The 21,753-nt window shown below is 39.4% G+C and overlaps 3 protein-coding genes across 12 annotated transcripts; 1 reads left to right on the top strand and 2 right to left on the bottom strand.

Annotated features, from left to right (window-relative positions):
• Nucleotides 1–488: 488 nt before the first annotated feature.
• On the top strand, nucleotides 489–6,398 carry LOC112295143 (uncharacterized). 10 transcript variants are annotated; one of them, XR_012219499.2, is made up of 5 exons: nucleotides 490–1,242; nucleotides 1,440–5,007; nucleotides 5,640–5,702; nucleotides 5,848–5,906; nucleotides 6,099–6,398. XR_012219499.2 is itself a non-coding variant. In XM_073540543.1 (4 exons), the coding sequence occupies exons 1-4, from the start codon at nucleotides 4,957–4,959 to the stop codon at nucleotides 6,186–6,188; spliced, it is 243 nt and encodes an 80-aa protein (XP_073396644.1). In that variant the 5' UTR covers nucleotides 4,472–4,956; the 3' UTR covers nucleotides 6,189–6,398. The 10 variants fall into 10 exon arrangements, 2 of the variants coding, with proteins under 2 accessions (XP_073396644.1, XP_073396643.1); XR_012219492.2 differs by having other exon boundaries at nucleotides 491–1,242; nucleotides 5,640–5,682; nucleotides 5,848–6,014; XR_012219496.2 differs by having other exon boundaries at nucleotides 489–1,242; nucleotides 1,440–5,017; nucleotides 5,640–5,657; nucleotides 5,848–6,398.
• Nucleotides 2,157–4,149, bottom strand: LOC112295142 (uncharacterized). The gene is made up of 6 exons (XM_024546361.2): nucleotides 4,009–4,149; nucleotides 3,789–3,880; nucleotides 3,521–3,662; nucleotides 3,181–3,415; nucleotides 2,861–3,033; nucleotides 2,157–2,725 (listed from the first exon to the last, which is right to left on the bottom strand). The coding sequence occupies exons 1-6, from the start codon at nucleotides 4,010–4,012 to the stop codon at nucleotides 2,673–2,675; spliced, it is 699 nt and encodes a 232-aa protein (XP_024402129.1). The 5' UTR covers nucleotides 4,013–4,149; the 3' UTR covers nucleotides 2,157–2,672.
• On the bottom strand, nucleotides 6,198–20,823 carry LOC112295141 (uncharacterized). Its single transcript, XM_024546359.3, has 26 exons — nucleotides 20,132–20,823; nucleotides 18,567–18,914; nucleotides 17,953–18,113; nucleotides 17,445–17,521; nucleotides 16,984–17,146; nucleotides 16,556–16,665; nucleotides 16,292–16,369; nucleotides 16,023–16,129; nucleotides 15,709–15,803; nucleotides 15,403–15,524; nucleotides 15,056–15,159; nucleotides 14,487–14,564; nucleotides 14,094–14,172; nucleotides 13,727–13,898; nucleotides 13,103–13,173; nucleotides 12,904–12,984; nucleotides 12,731–12,801; nucleotides 12,175–12,271; nucleotides 11,658–11,717; nucleotides 11,376–11,430; nucleotides 10,751–11,199; nucleotides 8,880–10,589; nucleotides 7,945–8,736; nucleotides 7,139–7,717; nucleotides 6,956–7,017; nucleotides 6,198–6,618 (listed from the first exon to the last, which is right to left on the bottom strand). Exons 2-26 carry the CDS (start codon nucleotides 18,896–18,898, stop codon nucleotides 6,429–6,431), a joined length of 5,895 nt encoding a protein of 1,964 aa, XP_024402127.1. The 5' UTR covers nucleotides 18,899–18,914; nucleotides 20,132–20,823; the 3' UTR covers nucleotides 6,198–6,428.
• Between the last annotated feature and the right edge of the window lie 930 nt (nucleotides 20,824–21,753).

Raw genomic sequence — 21,753 nt, 5'->3', positions numbered from 1 at the left:
GACTGAAGACCGTGCTTTTGGTCCGGGGTTTAGGGTTTAGGGTTTAAAATTTCCTTTTGATTTGAAAAAAATTTAAAATAGATATTTTGATCATTTCTAAATTATGACCACTGAACTAAAAACTTACACATAAATATAGGAAAACTAAGACATAAATTTAGAATTTTTTTCAATATACCTTCAATCAAATTGTCATTTATCATACCTCTATAAAATAAAATTAAATAAAATTTTAAAAAATGTAGACAAAAGAGAGATATTTTTTAAGTATATTATTGAAATTGTATAACAATGGAATATACGAAATACATGTAAATAGGAAGAGTGTTTACTTTTAATTAAAATTTATATCCAATTTTTTATTTTTTTATTTTTTTATTTAAAAACAATATATAAGATCATCAACAAATATACATTAAATGAAATCATTAAAAATTGATTATTTTTTAAGAAATTAAGTATATTAATTAAATTATTATAATAACAAATTTTTTTTTTTAGAATTGACCTTTAAACTTTAAATACAATTTTTAATAAAAATAAATAAAAATAAAAAATTGATAACAAGAAATAATATAAAAAAAATTGAATATTATGAAATAACTACAAAAATCAAATGTTCTATATTGGCTTCATTGTTGTATAACTTCGTTAAGATTTGATTATCTTTATACTTATATTTTTTAATATACAAAATACAAAATAATTTATTTGATGTAAATAATTTATTTTAAATTTAATGATTAAAAGATTAAAATTTTAAAAATTTGAATAACGCATTTTTTATATTTGAAAGTTAGAGCATTTATATGAGATTCTAAAAATAATGCAATGTTTGTGATTTACATTATATGTCTAAATATTTTTACTGAAAAGACCATTAGAAATTTATATACTTGATACTCTGACTTTAAGATGTAATTAAGAAGAAAAATTGTCACATGTTACAAAAACATTACATATATAATTATAATATCAAATTGTAATAAGAATTACAACATCTATTTTGACCATTTTATAACTTTTTAAAGATATAAATGCAGTTACAAGAAAATATTGATGAATCTGTAACTTAGAATCTATTCAATATTCTACGTTGTCATCAAAAAAATCTATTTTATTTTTCAAGAAGCAAGATAGATTACTGTGGATATATAATCCATATCAAGTAAACGAGATATTTGCAAAAAAATTATCTATTATTATTGATTTAGAATTATAAAAACAAATTGAGAAGAGAAGGTCATTATTAAGATAGATTTAAAATGTGCTTATAATGTTGGGCAAAATAAAAGAAATAGATCCAATAAAAGAAAGTAGTTTATATAAGATTTAGGTCTTTATGTTTTTAAAAATCATGAGTGCACTTTTAAATTTTTAACATAAAATATATGATATTTTTTTGAGTATGATTGAAAAAATTGTAATAATTTGTTTAGGTGATATTGTCATATATTTAACGAATAAAGAAGATTGCAACTCGAATATACAGTTGATATTAGAGAAACTATGAAATCAAAGACCATGCGTCAAATTAGAAAAATTATATTTTTTATCAACATTTATTTGAAGGTTGTGATTATCTTACATTTTTTGAAAAAAATCAGAAATCTAAAGCAGACTCAATTCACTTTAGAATAAAAAATATATATCAATTAAATGTAAGTATAAATATAATATTTTTCAGAATGTATAAATTGATATAAAGTTCTTCAAAATTCTAAAATCTTAATTAGATTAATAAAATTTACAGTAAAAATAACTTGCATCATATGGGATAATAAAAGAATTTTTTTCATTTATATTAGTAACAATATACTCAATTCTAAAATATATTGTTATTATAAATACAAATGCTTCCAAATACACACTTGTCTTAGTGATTTTTTAAATGACGATACAAGCATACGTTGGTCTAAGCACATTGTTTTCAAAATATTGTGTTGCAAAATCATGTATAAATTTACAATTAAAGTATCTTTAATGATAATTGATATTTTTGAGGAATTTTTCTATTAATTCAACACACAAAAAAAACGTATACATTGGAAAAAATTGGAGTATTTTATAAGTGCAAAAAACTTGAATTGACAATATATTAGATAAAATATGACATTATTTTGTTTTACTTTGTGACTAAATTATGGCTTAGAAACATCCAACAAACAGAAAATTTTCTTTTTGTATATCAAATTTGGCATCTAAAGAAAGCAATCTGGTGTGGAATTGATTAAACAAACAAATAAAAATAACTGCTTCAAGAAGAATACAAATGAATTTGTGTCAACTTCTAGAACGGCACTGTTTCATAGTTGATGCAGTTCCAGTCATCGACATTTCACAATGCCAGAACAACTAAAATGGGTGCGTCATAGCCACACCAGACTGCAGTTTTTGACAACAATCATGAAACTACCGCAAAAAAAAAAAAAACAAAACAAAACAAAACAAAAAAACCGAACCTCAATCATTCAAACAATTTTCTGCTGTTTTTGGGATCATTCTACAACCGAGAATGATCAGATCTGTCGACGATGTATTGACCTGGTTAAAAAAATCGTTTGTGCAAGCTCACGTAAGTAGTTTTGTTCCAGACAAGTGAGTTTGTGAATCACTGATTGTGGTGTCGGAGACGATACATTGCAGCTTGGTGGTCAGAGCTCAGGTTCTTCTTAGCACCCAGGACAGCAGCCCTTGCTGGTCTTGGCTCCTTGGCCTGCGCAGCCTGCACATCCACCAACAACCCCACTAGTTTCTAATCGCTTGCTTGATCCCTAGACTTTATAAAACCCAATTGCTTTTTGTTGATGCATCGTGGTGAATCTTATCGAGTATTTTGAAAGAAATCAGTGATGCTCACCGAAGTATCTGTAAAAGCCGTATCGTGAAGTGGGGGGCAGTACATTCGCTTGGGTGGCGGCGTGTGAAGGGCTGCAATTATTCTCCTGCTTGATACAACTCCTCGGAGCCGGTGGACATATTTGTGGTCTTGCTGGTGCGAATTCACCTCCCTTAACTATTGAGCTGTTCCCCCTGCAAGGTGATTTCTAAGCTTGCCTTAGCCTGAATACATCGTAACCCGGGATATTAACTGTCGGTACTGTGAGTAGATAGTGTTGGTTTAACTCACTGTGTAAGATTTGAGGATCTGAAGTGAAGGAGCAGTCGATCGATGTTTACCCAGAAGAATGCACCGGCCGCCCAATCGTGTCGGCTGAGCCAAAGGTGGTTTTGGGTGTAAGGCTGAATTGATGCGCCAGTCGAGGATGGTGGGATCTGATGTGGTCTTCTAAATACTCGGGTTGGAGTTTTTTACCGCAGTCCCAAGCTTGAGACGAGTTTAGAAATCCGGGATGTTGAGCGGATGGAGACTCGCATGGTATTCCCTTTGCACACGCTTCAAAGCAGCATGGGCCTGCATGCAAGACATTGACAGCGAGTCTCCACCATTTTTATACTAAGAAAGAAGTTAATCCACAATTCTACGTCAATCCAGACGAGCAAAGCAGCGTGTATTCACCCCTTCTTCCGTGAATCCCCTGATTCGCCTTCACACCTCCGAGATTGACCATTTCTAAGCACGCCTTAGCCTCTTTGAGTTCTTCACTCAGCTGCGCTGCTCTTCTGTCGCATTCATAATGCAGTTCTTTCTCCTTACGATCCTGCTCAGTCGATTCTATCATCTTCAGATTTAGAAAGCCCTGTCTTAACCATGTGCTTTTGGAAACCAACAATGCGAGAAAGATCATTGCAACCAGAGATGGAGCATAAAGAATGCTATACATAACCTCGGGTGTGATAGAGCTGTAAAATGCTCCATACTGTCCACTTGTTGTTTGATAGCACCAACTTTTGTTTGGTTTTGTGTCGTGGATAAGCACTGCTCAACCAGCAGTTCAAACATGTTGGCAATCCTACACTCTGTCTTGATAAACTCGTATGCCATCAAAGCTGTTTGATCACCAGTAGAAGAATCGCAGAGAAGGGGTAAGCAGGTGTTCGATTTACCCATCGTTGCCAAGTTAAGCCACGACAGTCTGCTTTCTTACTCTCCGCAACTATACAGTCTCGCGAAATGTTCCATCGCCTCTAAGTCGGCACTGGAGGTTCTACAGATTGTTCGCAAACATGCAACAGAAAGAGGAAGTAAGACGTGCATTGGCAGCATGTAAGGCAGCTCCCCGATCATGTGTCTAGTCTCTTCTAACAGCAACGAAATGAGTTCTCGGAGGTAAATACCGACAACAACTCAGACTTAACGGATTTTGTGGGTGGTCAAGAGAATGATCATCCCAGAACTTGGATGCATCCTGGATCCCAATGTTGTCGATGCTGTGAGCTTCCCAGTTTCGACCCACGAAGAGCAGTGGTGGAAGGGAGTGAACTCTTCGCACACTGGACCCGCTTAGAATCTCACGAAAGGTTGTGACTGAGAACTTGTGAGGCTTCCGTTCAGAATTTGAGTCTCGTCACAAGGCATGGGACATATTGTACCCAACAGTCGCAAGGCTCATTCTCAGGTGGACCAAGCATTCTACACAAGCAAAACCTTGAAAGGCAGAGCTAGTTCTGATAATGCTAATTACTGTATTCTGCCTAATAAAACAAGAAGTGGTATTTCGTTGCTTGCTTCAGGCGAAGAATAGATTGAAGTGTAAGCACATCTAGAAACGTCAGAATTCCACTGGGAAGAAGACCTGTGAGGTTACCCCGCGCACAGAAGCGTATTGAGCGATCCCCGTTTTCGACATTTGTGCACTCAATAAGCTCATTGTTGTCATCGTTTAAGGACTGGATATATCAAGGGTGGACCTCGTGGAGAATCTGTCTTTTATGGTTGAAGAAAGACTGTTTCCGGAGCTTCGATTTTTCATCTGGCTTCAGGCGTGGTGACTACCCCAATGCAGGAAAACATCCTCTCATGTGCTCTCATTAAGCCTTTTTTCTGCTTGCGAAATGCTCAAATGCTTTCAGGACACAAATGCAACGAGCGAGATGAAGAGAGATGTATTTCCGTGTATCTATCTATCTATCTATATATATATATATATATATATATATACATATATGGTTTGCTTGTGTAAGATTCATGTTACTTTTAGAATGAATCTTGACATTATTTTTGTGTTAAAATATATCATTTTTTATAATATCAATAAATAATGTTCCTTTTAGTTGTACAGTGGATACATTTTCAAAAATATCAGTGCGCTTAAAATTTTAAAATAAAGGGCTGTAACAAAATTACAGAAAGTCTTAGTCTTACATTTTTCCATAATATGCATTAAAAAGTTCTACTAAAATCTCTTTAAAAACGCACTTAAATGTTTTTAATCTTTTGTTGCCTATTTATATTTATTATCCTTTATCATCACCTTAATTTTTACTTTTTTTTACTTCTATTTTTTTTTTTTAAACAATGATGACATCTTTTCATGTTATGTTTTAGGAGAAATCATAGTCTCATATTTCATAAAAAATTTAAAAGTTGTTGAGTTGACGATGTTGTAACTTGTGTCTTTACATGCTTGATTGTCACCATGATAGATTGTTTGGTCTTTTGAAATCATGTCCAAGGGTTAATTGAGATGATTGTGAATAATTAATTTAGGTTGTAAATACCGAATGTTGTGTTGCAGAATATGATTTCTTCCAAGGCAGGACAGAGGACTAATTTATTGAGTTAAATATTTTGAAGCTTTGTAAATAAATAAATAAAAATCAACATTTCAAATTTAACCGATAATCCTCTATGTATATTTCATGTTTTTGCATATTTTAATAAATATTAGATCACTATTGCAATGTGTATTGATATTAACTAAAGAATATTTTTTGTGCGAGCAGAGGTAAATTTGGTGGTCGTCTTGATTTCATTCAACACCTTAAAAATTACTGCCGTTGAGGTGCGACGGTTTCTCTCAACGCTATTACTAGCAATGTCTACAAAAAAATGGCAGCAAAAGTGAATGGTTTTGATCTGTCCTGAATGCACGTCAAACCCAAAAGACCAGGTAAGGACTTCTAAATATTGGTAGTTCTCAAAATAGACCGAGAGTCTGTAAACGTTTCTAAGTAGAAATCAGAACATAATGCAGTTTCTCTTTGGAGGAACGGTTCAAGAAGAAAATCCCATGGTTCCGAACACTTTGACTGATCAAACAAGGGAAAGAATCTCTAATCCTTGAACCAAGATGCCCAGTCAAGAATGAGTCACAGGAAGTTTACTGAAGGGGCAACGTGGAACCCCAGTTAAATTACACACGATGGCCGTCTTCACAGGTGGAATACATGAAGTCAGACGGACTGATCCAATTATGCTCCTGAGCACAAGCTGAGCACCTTATGTCTAACATCACAACTTTCTAATCTACAAGTTTGCTGTAATTTTGTTTTTACATGTCCTTGCTGCAGTGCCGCAAACACTGTCATTGCAAGATTTCCAAGAGTTCACTGGCCAGCCGGTTCATCTTTCCGGTAAAATCATCTTCGTCTCCAAAGAAAAGTTCAGCATTTGTAGCTAGTAACCGAATGTCGTATTCTACGGCGTCTTTGCTACGATAAAAGTTCTTTGACAACCTCTCTCGTATGAGCTCCAAGGTAAGCGGCACAGGCACCCTACAAGTTCCACAAAAGCGCCCCGTTGAATAATGTTAAAACACCAAATAAATACTACAAGCTGGTAATGCAGGGTACACTTGAAAAAGCATTATATTGCGGTACTGACACAAAAATATAAATAATAAAGGCACTTATGTATACCCCTCTGCCCCTCCTGAAAAAGTCTCTTAAATGTCTCTTAAAAGTCTCACATGTGAACGAGTTCTCGTTCTAAAAAAACGAATCAAAGTGCAGTGTCTAAAATACACTAGCTCTACAGAGTGTAAATTCACAAATGTAAGGAATGTATTGTCACTTTCATAAGCTTGCTTAAAAACCTTAAAGATAAAAGTACCTGTTCAAGAAGTTTGAGTCATGCTTTGCTAATGATTCCAGTTGTTTTACACCAAATCCATCCTGTAAACCAATGCAAAACTAACGTAATGTCAGATTCTGAACTTTCACTGATGAGGATTTCAGTGACGATTCTGACAATCTGCTTTCAAGTAAAGAATATGGGAGCAAAAAAAACAAGTACCGTCTCATCCTCTAACATAGCCTCCTCAATGTCGTAAATATATTGCAATAGTTCGTCTCTTTCGTCTTCCTCAATTTGCGGCACAGTCCACCCTGGAATATTGCAATTTCTGTCAAAAAGCTCCCAAGGACTGTGCGCCTGTGGCTCTGCAGATTCTCTGTAGGTGACAATGTATTTTTCCCACGGACTATCTGGGAAATCATCAGACTTGGCCTTGATAGTCTTAATTCGACCATCCCACCATTGGCCCTTCTCATCTGCCCCCTTTTCACTCGCCCACCATACTTTACAATGGTCCCTAGCAACCCACCCTTTTGCCATGGACGCATCAAAACGACTTTTCTCCACTAAAAAGTCCGGATAATCAGTCAATTCCGGCCATGTTAGCTGGAACTTGTAGCCACTAGCAGAAGATTCCATATCTAAAAATTCAAGCTCTAGCTTGCAGCTTGTCCCACCTCCAGGTTCAATGTGGTATTCTAGATTTGTAATGCGACAAAATTCTACTGCGCGAAGTTCATGCTTCTTCCAGGGACCTTTTTCTTTGACCTTCGATGCTTCGAGATATTCTCTATGCCCCTGAAATACAAGGTCAGAAAGGAAATGGTCAAAGAAGCAGAACGATATGATTACATCATAACATGAAAATTATAACATCAGAACTTAGAATATTTTAGAGATGTTGAAGGCCTTAATAACTAATCAATTCGTTTCTGTTGCATGCCGCTACATAACTAAAAGTTAAGCAAACTAATTATCTTCGAGAGGACATGTACAACTGATTCACATAAAGCGAAGGAACATACCTGGTGCAAGTAAGCGACCTCATCACCAAATTGTGGAGTGTAGTGACCTTGTTCCACCTCTGACGTCAACAACCACGAGGCACTTTCGATCTTCCGAAGATTGTTTCTAGGGGCACGCCAACTTGAGCGTGGAATAGAATTTGTCACACCAACCTTGACTTCAACAACCTTTGCCCTCTCTTTCTGTAAGCTAATTTGTCTTCGAGTGCTACGAGCTGACACTCGCGTCTGATTCTCCCCATTGTCATCATCCTCATCAGGCAACCCTTCATTCCTCTTTGCTGAGTTTTCAGTGCATTTCAACTTGAGCCTTAGAGGCCTGTCAATCTTACTTCCACTGGGACTAGCATCTGAACGGAGGCCTTGTCGACCATGAGATACACCGTTGTTACGGGGTTCGCTTTCCCAAACCATGTCGTGCAGCTTATTACTAGGTTGTCGTTTACTCTTCCCTCGCACTTGTGTATGTGAAACTGATCGCGAAGGACCTGCCAGTTCTTCAGCTTCTTGGTGCTCACGCAACCATGGCTGTGTCCTTCGCCCATTTCCCTCAGGTGCCGTTCGCACATGACGAGTTGACCTTTTGGCTGGAGATGGCGCCTCATCAGAAAGTAGTGAATGACCATGACCAGAGTTTAGCTCAGATAGAGGTTTGTGCCGTTTGCGTTCTGCACTTCGACTCCTGCCCTCCGTGCTTTCATACTTATTCTGTCGACGGGATCGATTTTTAAAACTCCGGGGTGTGTCCTCGAATTCTTTGCTCTCATTTTCCTCTTGTCCAGCGTATTCATACTGTAAAATGAAAAGGAGGTGGGATATTAGAGAAAAACTTCATCGAACACGTACATATGAATTGTGTATGTATAAGCATGGATGATTAGACCATAAGCAAACTATGTCATTAAGTTCCATAAAGTATTTCAAAAGAAGTTCACCTCGTCCATTTCTGATTCCGACGCTTGCTTCTCTGTACTTCCTTCTGGATGATCCTGTCCAGTCTCATATCCAATGACATCCTCATTGTCATCGCATAAATGATCCCTCCTCGTCTCAGCCTCATCAGTGTCAAGCTGGTGCTGACGTTCTTCGAGACTCACAGAGGTGTTTATTGTTCGGTCGTTATTGAGGACACCGTTCCTTCCAGCATTGGAGTCTTCGTCGCTGTACTCTCTTGTTTCATGATCAGTGCCACCGGTCTCAATTAGGTGTTGCTCACTGTCTTGCATGTGTCCCGCCCTCTCTTGACCCTCGTCTACATCGTCAGCATAATCACCGTCTTCAATTTCCCTAGAGCTTGCTGGCATTTCTTGCAATTGGTATTTGTTCTCCGTCTCGACTTTTGATGTAGACTGCAATCTTGATGTCCCTCCAGCCTCTGATGAAACGGGACTTCTATCACTGAAAGTATTCTCCATCAAAGACTGATTTGCATTCTGTTCACTTCTTAATTCTCTTTCCGTGTCTTTAGAACGGCGCTCTTCGGTATCCGGATCCTTGTTCAAATCAACCTTCTGCGAAAGAGTGTCTGCCAATTCATGCACAGAAGATAGGTTGTCTTCATGTGCTCCATAGTCATTAGAAACATTCGCATTATTCTGAGTTCTTTCACGCTCGGAATTGTGCGACTCATTTCTAACATTAGCGTCTTCTGATCTTGAATTGTCAGGATGTTGAGGCTGTTCCCATGTGTGCGTTTGGGCACATTCGTTTGAAAGAATTGCACGCTCGAAGGATTCCAGACTCTCATTGTCTTTACTGGGCTCTCCATGCTTGGAAGAACCACTACCCAAAGCACCGTTGATCTCCTTACCCCTCTTCCACTGCCAATGATTCTCCTGTCCAACAATTCCTTCCGATGTTGAGTGTGCGATATCAGGACTTCGAATTGGCGACTCTTGAGCTAAAGCTGGAACATTCATCCCTTGCCCTCCTATTGTGTCTCCGTCTTCATCGCTACTTCCACCCTCTTGACTAATGGGTTTCGGAGGCTTGATGATCAATTTCCTATGGGACTTTTGAATCTGCTCTGGTGGAATATTCTCGCGGCTAGGACTGACCGAGATGGCTATATCGTCTGACGGATGCAAAGCGTTTGCTTCACCCTCTCTAAGCCCATCAAACTGTGAAGAACCATGTGCCGGGCCAGCTGGACGATTGAATATGATTTTTATTCTTCTAGGTCTCTGCGATCTGGGACGCCTACAATCACCAAGGTTATCAACCTCAGGTTGCGAGGTTGAAGCGTGGACACGCTGCTCACTCTCCTCTTCAACTTCTTCTCGAGGATTTCTTCTAAGGGACCGTATCTCCCCCTCAAGGTCTGCAGCTGCCATAGAGGATGGTTCTCCATGTTCTTGTCCATTATCGACCGCTTCTGATTTCTCTCCGTGCTCAGCACTGTCCTCGTCTTCTTCGCGGCCTGGAGTTTGAATAGAACTAAATAAGTTGAGTGCATTACGAGCAGCCTGCCGTTGCGGTCTGGTAGAGACATGCTCCTGATCACTGACAACAACTGCTCTACTAGCTCTGTATGAACTATTTCTAGATGCCTTCAAACGGCGACCCCGTTGCTGACGGCGCTTTCTGGTGTCATAGTCGGCAGAAGTTCTTCCCCTTACTCGCCTACTTGAACTACGTCCAGACTCCTGCAACAACTTGGAAGACATAAAAGAATAAGAAAGACGAGATCTAATCATGGAATGCACACGTCCTAGAATTCAATAAGATAAACCAACCCCGAATTCACCAACACAACCGTAGCAGATTCCTAACCGCATCTCAGTTTCAAGGCTGAAAAGATACTAACCATTTTCTTTCGCTTGTTCCTCCCCGAACGCCGCAAGTGCATTGGAGCCTCCGATTCCTCCTCACTATTTGATTCTCCTTCGCTCAAACTCTCATAACCTTCTCCTTCTTTTTCATCGCTCACACTTTCTTCACTTGCACTATAATCCGATCCAGTGTCTTCACTATGCACTGCAGCATCTTGTTCCCAATCCATTGGTTCTTCTACCTCAGGGGGCTGCTCTACCCATCTGTTCCTACCGGCATCTGTTGGGACCGGTAAATCATGTCTTTCAGGTGAAGGAGCAACCGGTGGCTGGAAAGCCATAGGTTGCTCCGGCGGGAAATATGTAACATCATCATTAGTTCCGATTGAAAGCTGCATAACAGGTGGGTGCCACTCCAGACCGAGGTTAGCAAGCCGGCGCTGCTGGAAAATGGTTTGGTACGGGTCGCAGTAAGGAATCATGCCTGCGGTATAAGATTTAAGGGATTACTTGTCCAGTAAAAAAAGTAGTATAAAGCATATGATAAACACCTACTTAGTTACATTACCTTATCACTAGGAACACAACAACTCAAGCTGTACATTAGAGAATGGACCATTTACTTCTATACCACTTCTACATGCACATTAACCCACTCACCAGCATCACAAAGCAAATCGCGTAAATTACGCAGATGAGGTGGTTGCTGAGTTTCCTGCAAGAAATCATACCAGACATATGAGTTACCTCTAGAATTAAATTAACAAACTGTGACGAGGTCTAAAAAATTTAACCATAAAAACCTGAGTCAAATCTACACGAGTAAAAGACGGGTTCACAAGCTTCCAATAACTTTCCAAAAGTTAATGACCTCCAGAGTTTGTAGTTTTTCAGAAGGAAATACAAATTGAAGTTTTGAATGTGGGCATTCGAAATACTTGCCACATCCAAGACATTGCCATGAACGTCGCGCACCAGAGGACGGAAATCACCAAGAAAAAACTGTTACAACACGGAAGGAGCCACACCACATCTCTTAGCAAACTCTTGCATAATACTCAAAATTAAACCTCTTAATAGCGAACATTCCAGGTTGGTCCAGAACATGGCTCGCTCCTCTCCCAATAGCAGTATCACTAACTGGAAAAGTTCACACCAATCGAAGGCAACAAAAGGGTGGGACCAGGCTTAAATCGATCACACCGAGCTTTTCTTTCGAAGAACAGTGCAGTTTTAATACTTTTAGCAATTTTGAATCAAACTATGGGAGGTAAAGCAAGCTAGTACCAATCCTTGATGATCAAAAGTTACACTTATTACTAAATCCACTATTCAAATTATTAAAAACGTTGAACACCAAGACCGTGCACCAGCAACTTAGTATTAACTTAAGTGGCAAAAGAGTATGGAGATTCGGCATACAGAACGTAGAAATAATTAATAACTCAAAATATTCAACCTGATCATATTTGACGTCCTTCTCGGACATCTTTGACCCTGTGCCAAAAAGGTAAATCTGGCCAACTTCATCGGACACCACTAGAGATGTGCCGTCGCTGTGGATGTGAAACCAAATGTGAGTGAATTTTGACAAGTGAAACACTACACCCAGTCACCTGCCAATTAGTTGCAGCTGCACTATTTTGCTATCTACGGTTTGTCTTAATCCATCCCATCACACTACCCTCTACCGATATCAGAATCCAGCTTCAAAGAAAAAAAATCTGAAATTAAATACATAGAGAAACATCTTGCGTACGAAAATGAAACAAAGCCTAAGTGAATTTGTGCTTTTACCAAAATAGCGTGGGTTAAACAACTGAAGAAATAAACAGATAAACCCAAATAACGTTTTAGGAAAGAACCTTAAATATGAGAACTACAACCACTTCAATGTCTGAAACCCTAAATTTATATTTCAACATAATCATAATCCTTTGATTTCTCACGAGTTTCTCAAAACATGTACTAGGAACTACTTTGTACAAATTGGATATGCAGAAGCATCAACTTACGGAGAAAAGTTGCCATCCACTAGATTATACTCCCCAGTTTCATAAACTTTAATGGGGCGTCCTTCCCATATCTGCACAATGGTGAGACATGGTTAATTTCTGCTGATTTCTGCAACATGAAATGAGGAAAGGTAAATTAAACCCTAAAAGGTAGAAACTGATGAAGCACTTACGTCCCAGATGATAACTCGTCCATCATAGCCAGCACTCATGGCAATTCTTGGGTTGATGGGATGAACATCGAGTACATAGGTCTGCACACGCAACTCCCAAGAATATCTTACGTTACAGAAGTCGAACAATCAAACCAATGCGAAGCATTCACTTTCATACGCTAGAAATATGACTTTCGTAAAAAGAGAAGATATACACCTGTTTATCGTGTCCAGTAAGTGAATGAACCAGACTACCATCCGACGCATTCCAAACACATATCCTGTGATCTGATCAAATGAAGAACAGAGCAATATGTTAACATTACAACTTCAGAGCGTGCAAGTTTACATGAATTAATGAGAAAAAGTTAATTTCCAATCACAGTAAGACAACGATGCTCCACAAGTCCAAGGTGACAACAACATACATCAAATAATATGATCAGATTAACGCATTTAGCTCCAATGAAAGAGTACTGAGTAAACTAGTCAAAGCTCTATGCAATTATAGATGCAAAAAGTTGTTGAACTAAGAATTAGTCACTACATTCACAATATTCTTCAATTAAATTTTTTGCACGTATCAAGATAACTGATTAATTCCTCTTAAAACCCACGAAACAAGTGTCCATTTTCAAGAAATGCTGAGGTTCTTAGAAAAAGTGAGCCAACGCCAAACTTGAAACAGCTAGAGAATTATCGACATTTAGGCATAGTAGAAAGTAAAATGTTAAATCCGTCTTAAGAATTGAAAAATATGGAAGAAATTACAAGGGGGACAACCGAATTGACAAACTAGACCACTACGTACAATATAAGCTGACATATTAAAAGCACATACCCATGATGGCTGCAAGGACAAAGCGATTATCCAGACTCCACACTATCATGTTAACTCCTCGAGGAGTAGGTAGAAGCCGTTGCCTGGGTCCATTCCCCCTAGGCGGCTGGGGAGGCATTGGGGGAGGAGGGACCCGTAGGTGGTAAGCCTTCTGCCATCGTCCTACTTTGGCCTATCGAAATCAAAAAACTGTTCACGGTAAGAGGTAACTGTGAACGAAAAAGACGTTTAACATGTAAAGCTGGAGTTATAGGGAATCTGTAGCCCACATCATTACCCCATATGATAACAAACATAGTAATCAGGAGAATATGTGAACACATATAAATCAAAGAGAGAACAGCACTCGGCAACATGTCTCACTCACATATGATTTGGAAAAGTGATGCATCCAGATGATGGCAGTGCCATCCCTGGAGCAAGTAACAATGCTATCATGTGAAAACCTGCATATTCAAACACAGGAAAAATTAGCCTTTCATGTGCACATTATCAATGTATAAATCTGATCGTAAAAACCCACAAATAGCGTCAAAGCTTCAGAAGAAATCAAATAATGGTTGCTACGTTGTCCCTCCACCTAACCTCAGACAATCCTCAACCTAGGAACGTTCGCTACACCTCTATTATAAGTCCCAAAAGATGAAACTTTGAAAATTCAAAAGCTAGATCATAACTCCAGATTTTTTATCATTATATTACATCAAACTGTTTCAAACATAGAAATATTTACATTCAGACGGTAATTACTCATACTAACCAAGAATTTCTGAAGCGCGTTGCATGCTCATCCTTCATGCTGTCACCAACCAATGGCTTTCGTGGAGCTGCACACCCACTTCATTCACATGTCCAAGCAGCGAAAAATTCAGAACTAAACATACCGACACCTGGCAAGCTCACTTGATGGGAACCTACAGGGTACATGTCAGAATGTTGAAATTGTGAAAAAGCCTAGCGTTACACTTCAGCTAAACCTCTAGAAGACCTGGAAGCTATCAAGCCAATTATCGTAGCAATTCACAAGAAACACAACTTTGACATAGTTCACAGAAAAAAGGACTTAAATAGTGACCTTCAGCTGTGAAAAAACTAAAACTGACGACAATCATAGAAACAGCCCTAACCACAATAACAAAATCACCCTGAAAATAAATAATCAATGTCAATCAGAAACTTCAGCATTCATGTGATAACCCAAGACGATAGACTGTAATATAAATTCAGCAACTTAAGCCATACACATACCCAGAGAAAGTGAAAAGGGCAAAAAAAACTATCATTAGCAACATGTCCAATGTGAGCTGAAACCACGACAAAATGCCTTACCTGAACTGAACATAATTTACGTCGTTTTCATGACCTTTCAGGGTGTCCATCTCATAGTTGGGTCGTCCGGTAACATCATCATTCCATTTACATGCATCCCAAACCTAACATCACAGAGAGCAACGATATAGCTGCGATAGTCTTCACGACCCACCTAACAAAACATTAAATTTTACAGAACAAAATCCCGATTTGCAAGTAACATACGAATCACTAAACAAATCCACAGAATATTATGAACGAGAAAGCACTGGGACGCTTGAATGGACTATGACACTTATATGCAGTACATTGCAGTCAGACAACTCAATGATAATATTTTCAAAATTGGAATATAACAAACACACCCTAGCTATTTTGTCGGAGCTCCCTGTGACAAAAATACTGCCATCAGCGTTAAAGGCACAGCAAAGAATTTGATTGCATCCAGGGACAGTTGATGGAGGAGCAGGAATAGTAGGCCTTGGAGCTGAAACATTTACAAGGAAGAATAAATCCTCAAACAAATCCCACCATCTTAGATGCCTTTTGACCAAGAGTAATACTTTCACTAAAAAAAGTTGTTGCACTGTAACGTAGATTTGCGTGTAATTGAAAAGTTCCCAAACATGAATGGCAAGCACATTGATTAGCAATAATGCTCAAGCAAACACCTGAAGCGACATCTTTAGGGTTGGGCATGTAAACCCTGGAATGCAGAGATGAATCTGACGCATCCCATATGCGACACGTTCCGTCATCAGAAGACCTACCAATGCAGATACACACCCCAATCAATCTGCTATTGTTTAAGATACTGATACAATTGGAGATAAGCTAACAAACCAATGACGTTCGCATTCCAACTACTGTTCATCATACATTAGTGAGCACACGCTAATAGATAATAAATTCTAATTTGGTGAACTGGAAAGTCCTTGAAAAATTACCAAAATTGCTCTAAAGCAAAAGGAAGGTGGAACCTTACGAAAGGAGAAGATGCTCACAGCCTTGCCGAGGACTGAAGGCTATTGCAGTAACCGAAGCAGTGTGACCACGCAAAACAGAAACTGGATTACCTGAAGGTAAAAACCACTGCAGCGAAAGGGCAAAGTAAATTACGTACATCAGGTCAGATAGTGCATGACAATTGTATTAAAACACACTGGAATTGCATCTGCTAGGAAAACTTGCCACCTCTGTCCCAACAATACATTAAAATAACCCTAAAACGTTTAGAGCACTGCAAGAACTTACAACACGGATGGTGAAGTCATTAGAAGCTGATGCAACATATTTGTTGCGATTACTCACAGCCAAATCTGTTATATCACCCTGTATCAAAATACTAATTGGTGAGCTTATCTCAGAATAGATAAAAGGGAGAGAATCGACACCAATGAGACAGCAGATATCTTCAGACCAGAATAGGAACTAGAAAACTTTCCTCTCCACAAAAACATACATATACTTATATATATATATATATATATATATATATGGAGAGAGAGAGAGAGAGACCTCATGACCTCGACAACTACGAAGACAGAGCCCAGTTTCCGACGACCATAACTTCACGAGTCGATCATCAGAACCAGTTATTACATATCGCCCTGTGCCATCAAAAATAGCTGAAACACGACAGTTGTGAGAAACGAATCAAAACATGTTTAACTAAAGCTTTTCACTTCTAACTATAAATTACCTCACCTGCATTGCACTGCCAAAAGCAAGAGGATTTGACTGAAGTCGGCATAAGACCCCAATACATGCAGCTAGTGGTATAGTTATTGATCCTACACAACAATACAACATCTACCGGAACAAAACAGTCACATCTAATACTCGAATGCAGTTTTTTAAATGCTAAGAGATTCAAATAAAAAGCAATGGCTTCAATTGTAAGCACTTTCAATTATAACATACCCAGCGGAAACTAAGACACGTACCACAGTACACTGCATTGCGATGTCCTCTCAACTTTTTAATTATCTGTATTCGATCGACCAAGACAGCAGGCTTCACAATAGCATAACTAGGAGTGCGAACTGAAGGAGCTTGCTTGTGTCTTGCATATCCTCCACCAAGCTCACGAAACATCAACCCATGAACCTGTAAAGAGGCCGAGTCTTTTATGAGTACAAGCCAGTACTTTTTTCATAATGAAAGAACCTCGCTACATTATGAGCTTGTTTCGAAGTGTGCAGGGTTTATATTAGTAAAAAATGTTAGAGACTTAAGGCATTAAAAATTAATAAATAAAACTATTTTAAAAAATAAAAGACTTCAGTACGTATATCATCGTTCTGCTAGTATACCGTTTGAAAGCTTATGATAATAAAAACGTAATATTCAACAATGAATGAATGAATGTATGAATGAAGCACAATGAGACGAGCAGATGACACACCTGATCGGCGTGCCAGTGAGGCCATCGCAACTGGCGGATCCATTGAGGGACATCTTTTATGGCCTTCCTCCTTTCAGCTGTATAACAAGATAAAAACCTCTTGAAGGATGAACAAGGTACTCTTTCATTACCAATCCACGTATGTTCTTCTCATCCAGGAGTAAAAAACAGGAGACGCTTCTTCTTTACAATCAATAGCTTGATAAACAAAGTTCTGAGACAGGGCTATGCTGATGTGATAAAGCATTTCATGAAGCGATGTCTTCTATTTAAGGAAATTCAATTTTAGCAATTACTATTGAGCCTCAAAAAAAAAATCATTACCGACTATAATCATGCCACGCACGAGGAGATTGGTAGCATTATCCAAATCAGAATGTAATTGCAGTGGTTGCATTCGCATTACCGACGCCAAGAAAGAGGGGTAACGTCTGTAACCACTACGTTGCAACTTGCTCATACTCATATCAATAGCTATCAAACCAAAGCTGAAAGATTTCGTGCTTACAATCAAACAGTGAGAAACTTCCAGTTCCAAGAAGCGTAGGGACATCGGCTGCTGTAGGGATCCTTGAGTTCGGATGTTCCAAATGTTCAACAGATGCTCGATTATGCACAAGCAACTGCTCCAACAATTTCACCAGATGGTTTTGTTGTACAGTTGGATTCCTGTAAGAGCAGAACCATTGGTGAACAGAGTGACACTAGAAGACCTGAGAAAATCTATTGTTACGCTATGCACCATCATCAGGAACAAAAGCTTCAAAAACGTCTACTGGGATTGGAATTTCCAAAGCTTCGATAGGAATATATATCGTTTGATTCTGAGATACGATAAGCGGTAAACAAGACCTTCGAGCACACCCGACCACTTCCAGAAACAATTGTGGTGGAACCCAATATTAACTGGGAATTTGCAAGACTGATGGAAATTTTTAACAACGGTATCGAGTAGCCGTCCACCTAACACTAATTTGATTTCCGATGAATCTGAAGACTGGTTTGCATAAATGGGCAAACTCCTGCATAACCAATTATTACTACTAATAATTACAATCAATATAAAGGGCGTCAACTGAAAGACTACCAATACAATTACTCCAGTAACGTCAGAAAATTTACCTTGCCAAAATGTTCGCATAACTTAATGGAGAAGACATGCCATCATCTCCCTCATCGACAACGTGCTTTTCCGCACGAGACGACAACGCGTGAAAGCGCCTGGGAAGAAGCTTATGCTGCAGAACATCATTTGAAAGCTGTGCAAATGCACGCTGACACGGGCCACTGGACAGAAAGTGCATGATGAGAAAATAAACTTCTGCAATGTCCACCTCGACATTGTTCTCGGGGCAAGTATCCGCACCATAGGCTGTTCCTGAGCTCCCAGCCACTACAGGTGCACTGAAACGACCCAAGTAATCAGGCCGGTCCTTGGTAGATCTGGCCATCATTTAGAGTGCTGTATCACTGCAATTCACCATCGCACTCCGTCGCCTCAGCAAGCAAGTTATAAGCAATTCTAGGAAACGGTAAAAGAGACCAAACCTAAACCAACTTCCTATAATGTTCCACAACCCTGAAAATATTCCCTCAAAGTTCTAGGTTCATGTTAGAAGTTAGATTTCACTCGGTGGTTAAGAAACGAATAATGTCGGAAAACTTAAGAAGACAACAATCACACTGCTGAGCTACTGGTGCAAATTACAGCTGCCATGATCCGTGTTATTACGTCCCATAGCAGAAGTCATTGAAGCCATGGAAACAAAAATATAAGGATGATTTCAAAGAGAACTGGCATCGCTCCTACTCACTTCATCCAATCCTGTCCACCAGTCGGAAACAAAGAAAAGAAGATTATCAACAAGGATTGTTGGAAATCCTTCAACATGGAGCCCCTCCAATTCTAAAACCACCAAAAGAAAGGGTTTCATACAGCGTTCTATCAGTTAATTCACCCCTGCAACTATTCAAAAATCACTACCGCCTGGTATGTTCTACTAGAATCAAATGCATGCACATGCATACAGACGCTGATACGATTAAATGAAGAATGCACACGAAATCCGAACCCTTGTGGCTTAAAAAATATTAGAACCCGATAGAAGGACCCTAAATTCCACTAACGCATGTACATTGTGAAATGTCTGCATGATCGCCATCTGCTCCACACCTTAACCTTTCTGAGGTAATGCTTCTGCTATGGGATTTAATTACACGGATCCCAACCAAATTTCCACGGCAAGAGTAGCTAAAGATGTCAAACCGCGACATCAGTGACCCAATTACTTTGTCTGAGCCATTCAGAGGAAAAGGATTCGACGAATCATGCAACTAAATCCAGCATAACCTAAACCAGCAGATATCATTCCACTCAGTCCTTCATAGTCCAGCCTCGCAAATGATTCCCAAGAGCATGCCTCATGTCCATGCCAATGCCCAGAATCCGATTCTGTAAGGGAAAGAATGCGAAACTCCACCCCCACCCTCAAAGCTCCAACACCCGCGCATTCCCAACATAATTCCTCGTGAATTCCAATGCCCAACACGAATTGCCCTACATTGATCCTCTGCCCATCTAAGCGCAACCCTACAGAAAATCTCGAAATGGACAGGGAAAAGCGAACTCAACGCAGGCCCCCTCAATTACAATCCACTGAATGAACAGAATCGCAGGATAAGCGTACCATGAAAACGCCGTTTGCTCAGTTCGCTCCTGCATTCCTTGATTCTACAAAGCACTGAACCCCAAGCGGCATCCTCCAACACATCCCGCGACCTCATAGCTCCGCCCTCCGCATCTCTTCACGGAGTCGCCAAAAAAAAAAAAAAAAAAAAAAAAGAAGGGGGGGGGGGGTACACATACACACCTCACTCTCGCAATCACCCTCACCCGAACGCCCTCCTCAAGCCCATCGCCAAAAACCAAAACCCCAACGCGGAACTCCGAAAAAAACAAAACAAATAAATGAAAGAGGGAAATAGAAAATAAGAATAATAGTAAAGCGACGCCCGTTATTAAATGATTCCACACGCGAATTCCCTCTAATTCACACTCTCGCCCGAACGGCTCCACCGCCTAGCATCCGACGAATCTTCTCCTCGCCCTCCCCGAATTCAACCACACAACGCAACCGGAAATCAGCTCTCGATCGACACACACACGCGCGCGCACTCACACTCACAAACTCACACACACACCCGCACTCACACTCACAAACTCACACACAGACCCGCACACACACAATTGGGCAAACACGAGGGCCACGAGGAGCGGAGAGCGGGTAACGGAATGGCTGGCTGCCTGGCTAAGGGTCGGGTCGGGTCGGGAGGGAACGTGACGAGACGCGGGAGGGGAGCGAGGGGGAGGGCAAGCGGGAAAGGGGAGTGGGAGTGGGAAGGGAGTGTGGGGGTGGGGGGTGACCTAACCCTAATGCCACTGATATCCATTCTGCCACGTACCTTTCTTTCTCTCGCTCTCGCTCTCGCTCGCTCTCTCTTTCTCTCTTTGATTCCCTTTTTGTTTCGTTCTCTCCGCCCCCGTTTGCTTTGGCGTTGGCATTTGCTCCAGCGTTGCCATTGTGTGTGCGTCGCCATGGCTTTCGAGGATGAAGATGTCATATCCATCCCATGCACACTCCACTGCACCCCACCCCCCCCCCCTCCAATCCTCCTCTACCCCATCCTCTTCCTCTTCGTCTTCTGTTTCTGTTCCTGTTACTTGCATGATGTGCTTGTGTTGTGCTTCTTTGCTTACTTCTTGCTCATGCTGCTTGTTTGTTTCTGGTTGGGTGTGTGTTGTTTTGTGTTCAATTGCTCTGGTTTTGTTTGTATGCACATGTGGGCTGTGATGGAATTTTTAAAAAGTCATTACTAGCATGACAATCAATCAAAGGTAAAATTTGTGGCTTGTGTATTATTATCTTACTTTTAAAAGGTTTCATATTAAGATGGGTATTATTATTATTGTTGTTATTATTGTTCGAGAAAAATTATAGTATAATATGTAAAGTGTAAAGAAATTTTAGCGTTACCAACGTTCATGTTTTATACACAGTTTATGATTAAACATAAATAAGAGTGCGTGTTTTTGACACAGTAATTCTATCTCCATATTCTTAATAATTTGGGTCGTCCTTTTTTTTTACTTTGTTTTCTTACCATAAATTAGACTAAATAAAAAAAAAACTACATCAAAAATAAATTCAAATGTATTATTTAGTTTTTGTTTATAATTATTATAATGATAAATTTGTACGCTGTAGAAATTCTAAGGATACAAGTTGACATTTCTATGTATAAATTGAGA

This window comes from Physcomitrium patens, chromosome 18 (genome assembly GCF_059467195.1).
Source record: "Physcomitrium patens ecotype Gransden chromosome 18, ASM5946719v1, whole genome shotgun sequence".
Taxonomy (NCBI): Eukaryota; Viridiplantae; Streptophyta; class Bryopsida; order Funariales; family Funariaceae; genus Physcomitrium; species Physcomitrium patens.
Note: the sequence above shows the minus strand (reverse complement) of the source record. Positions and strands in the feature narration are given on the sequence as shown.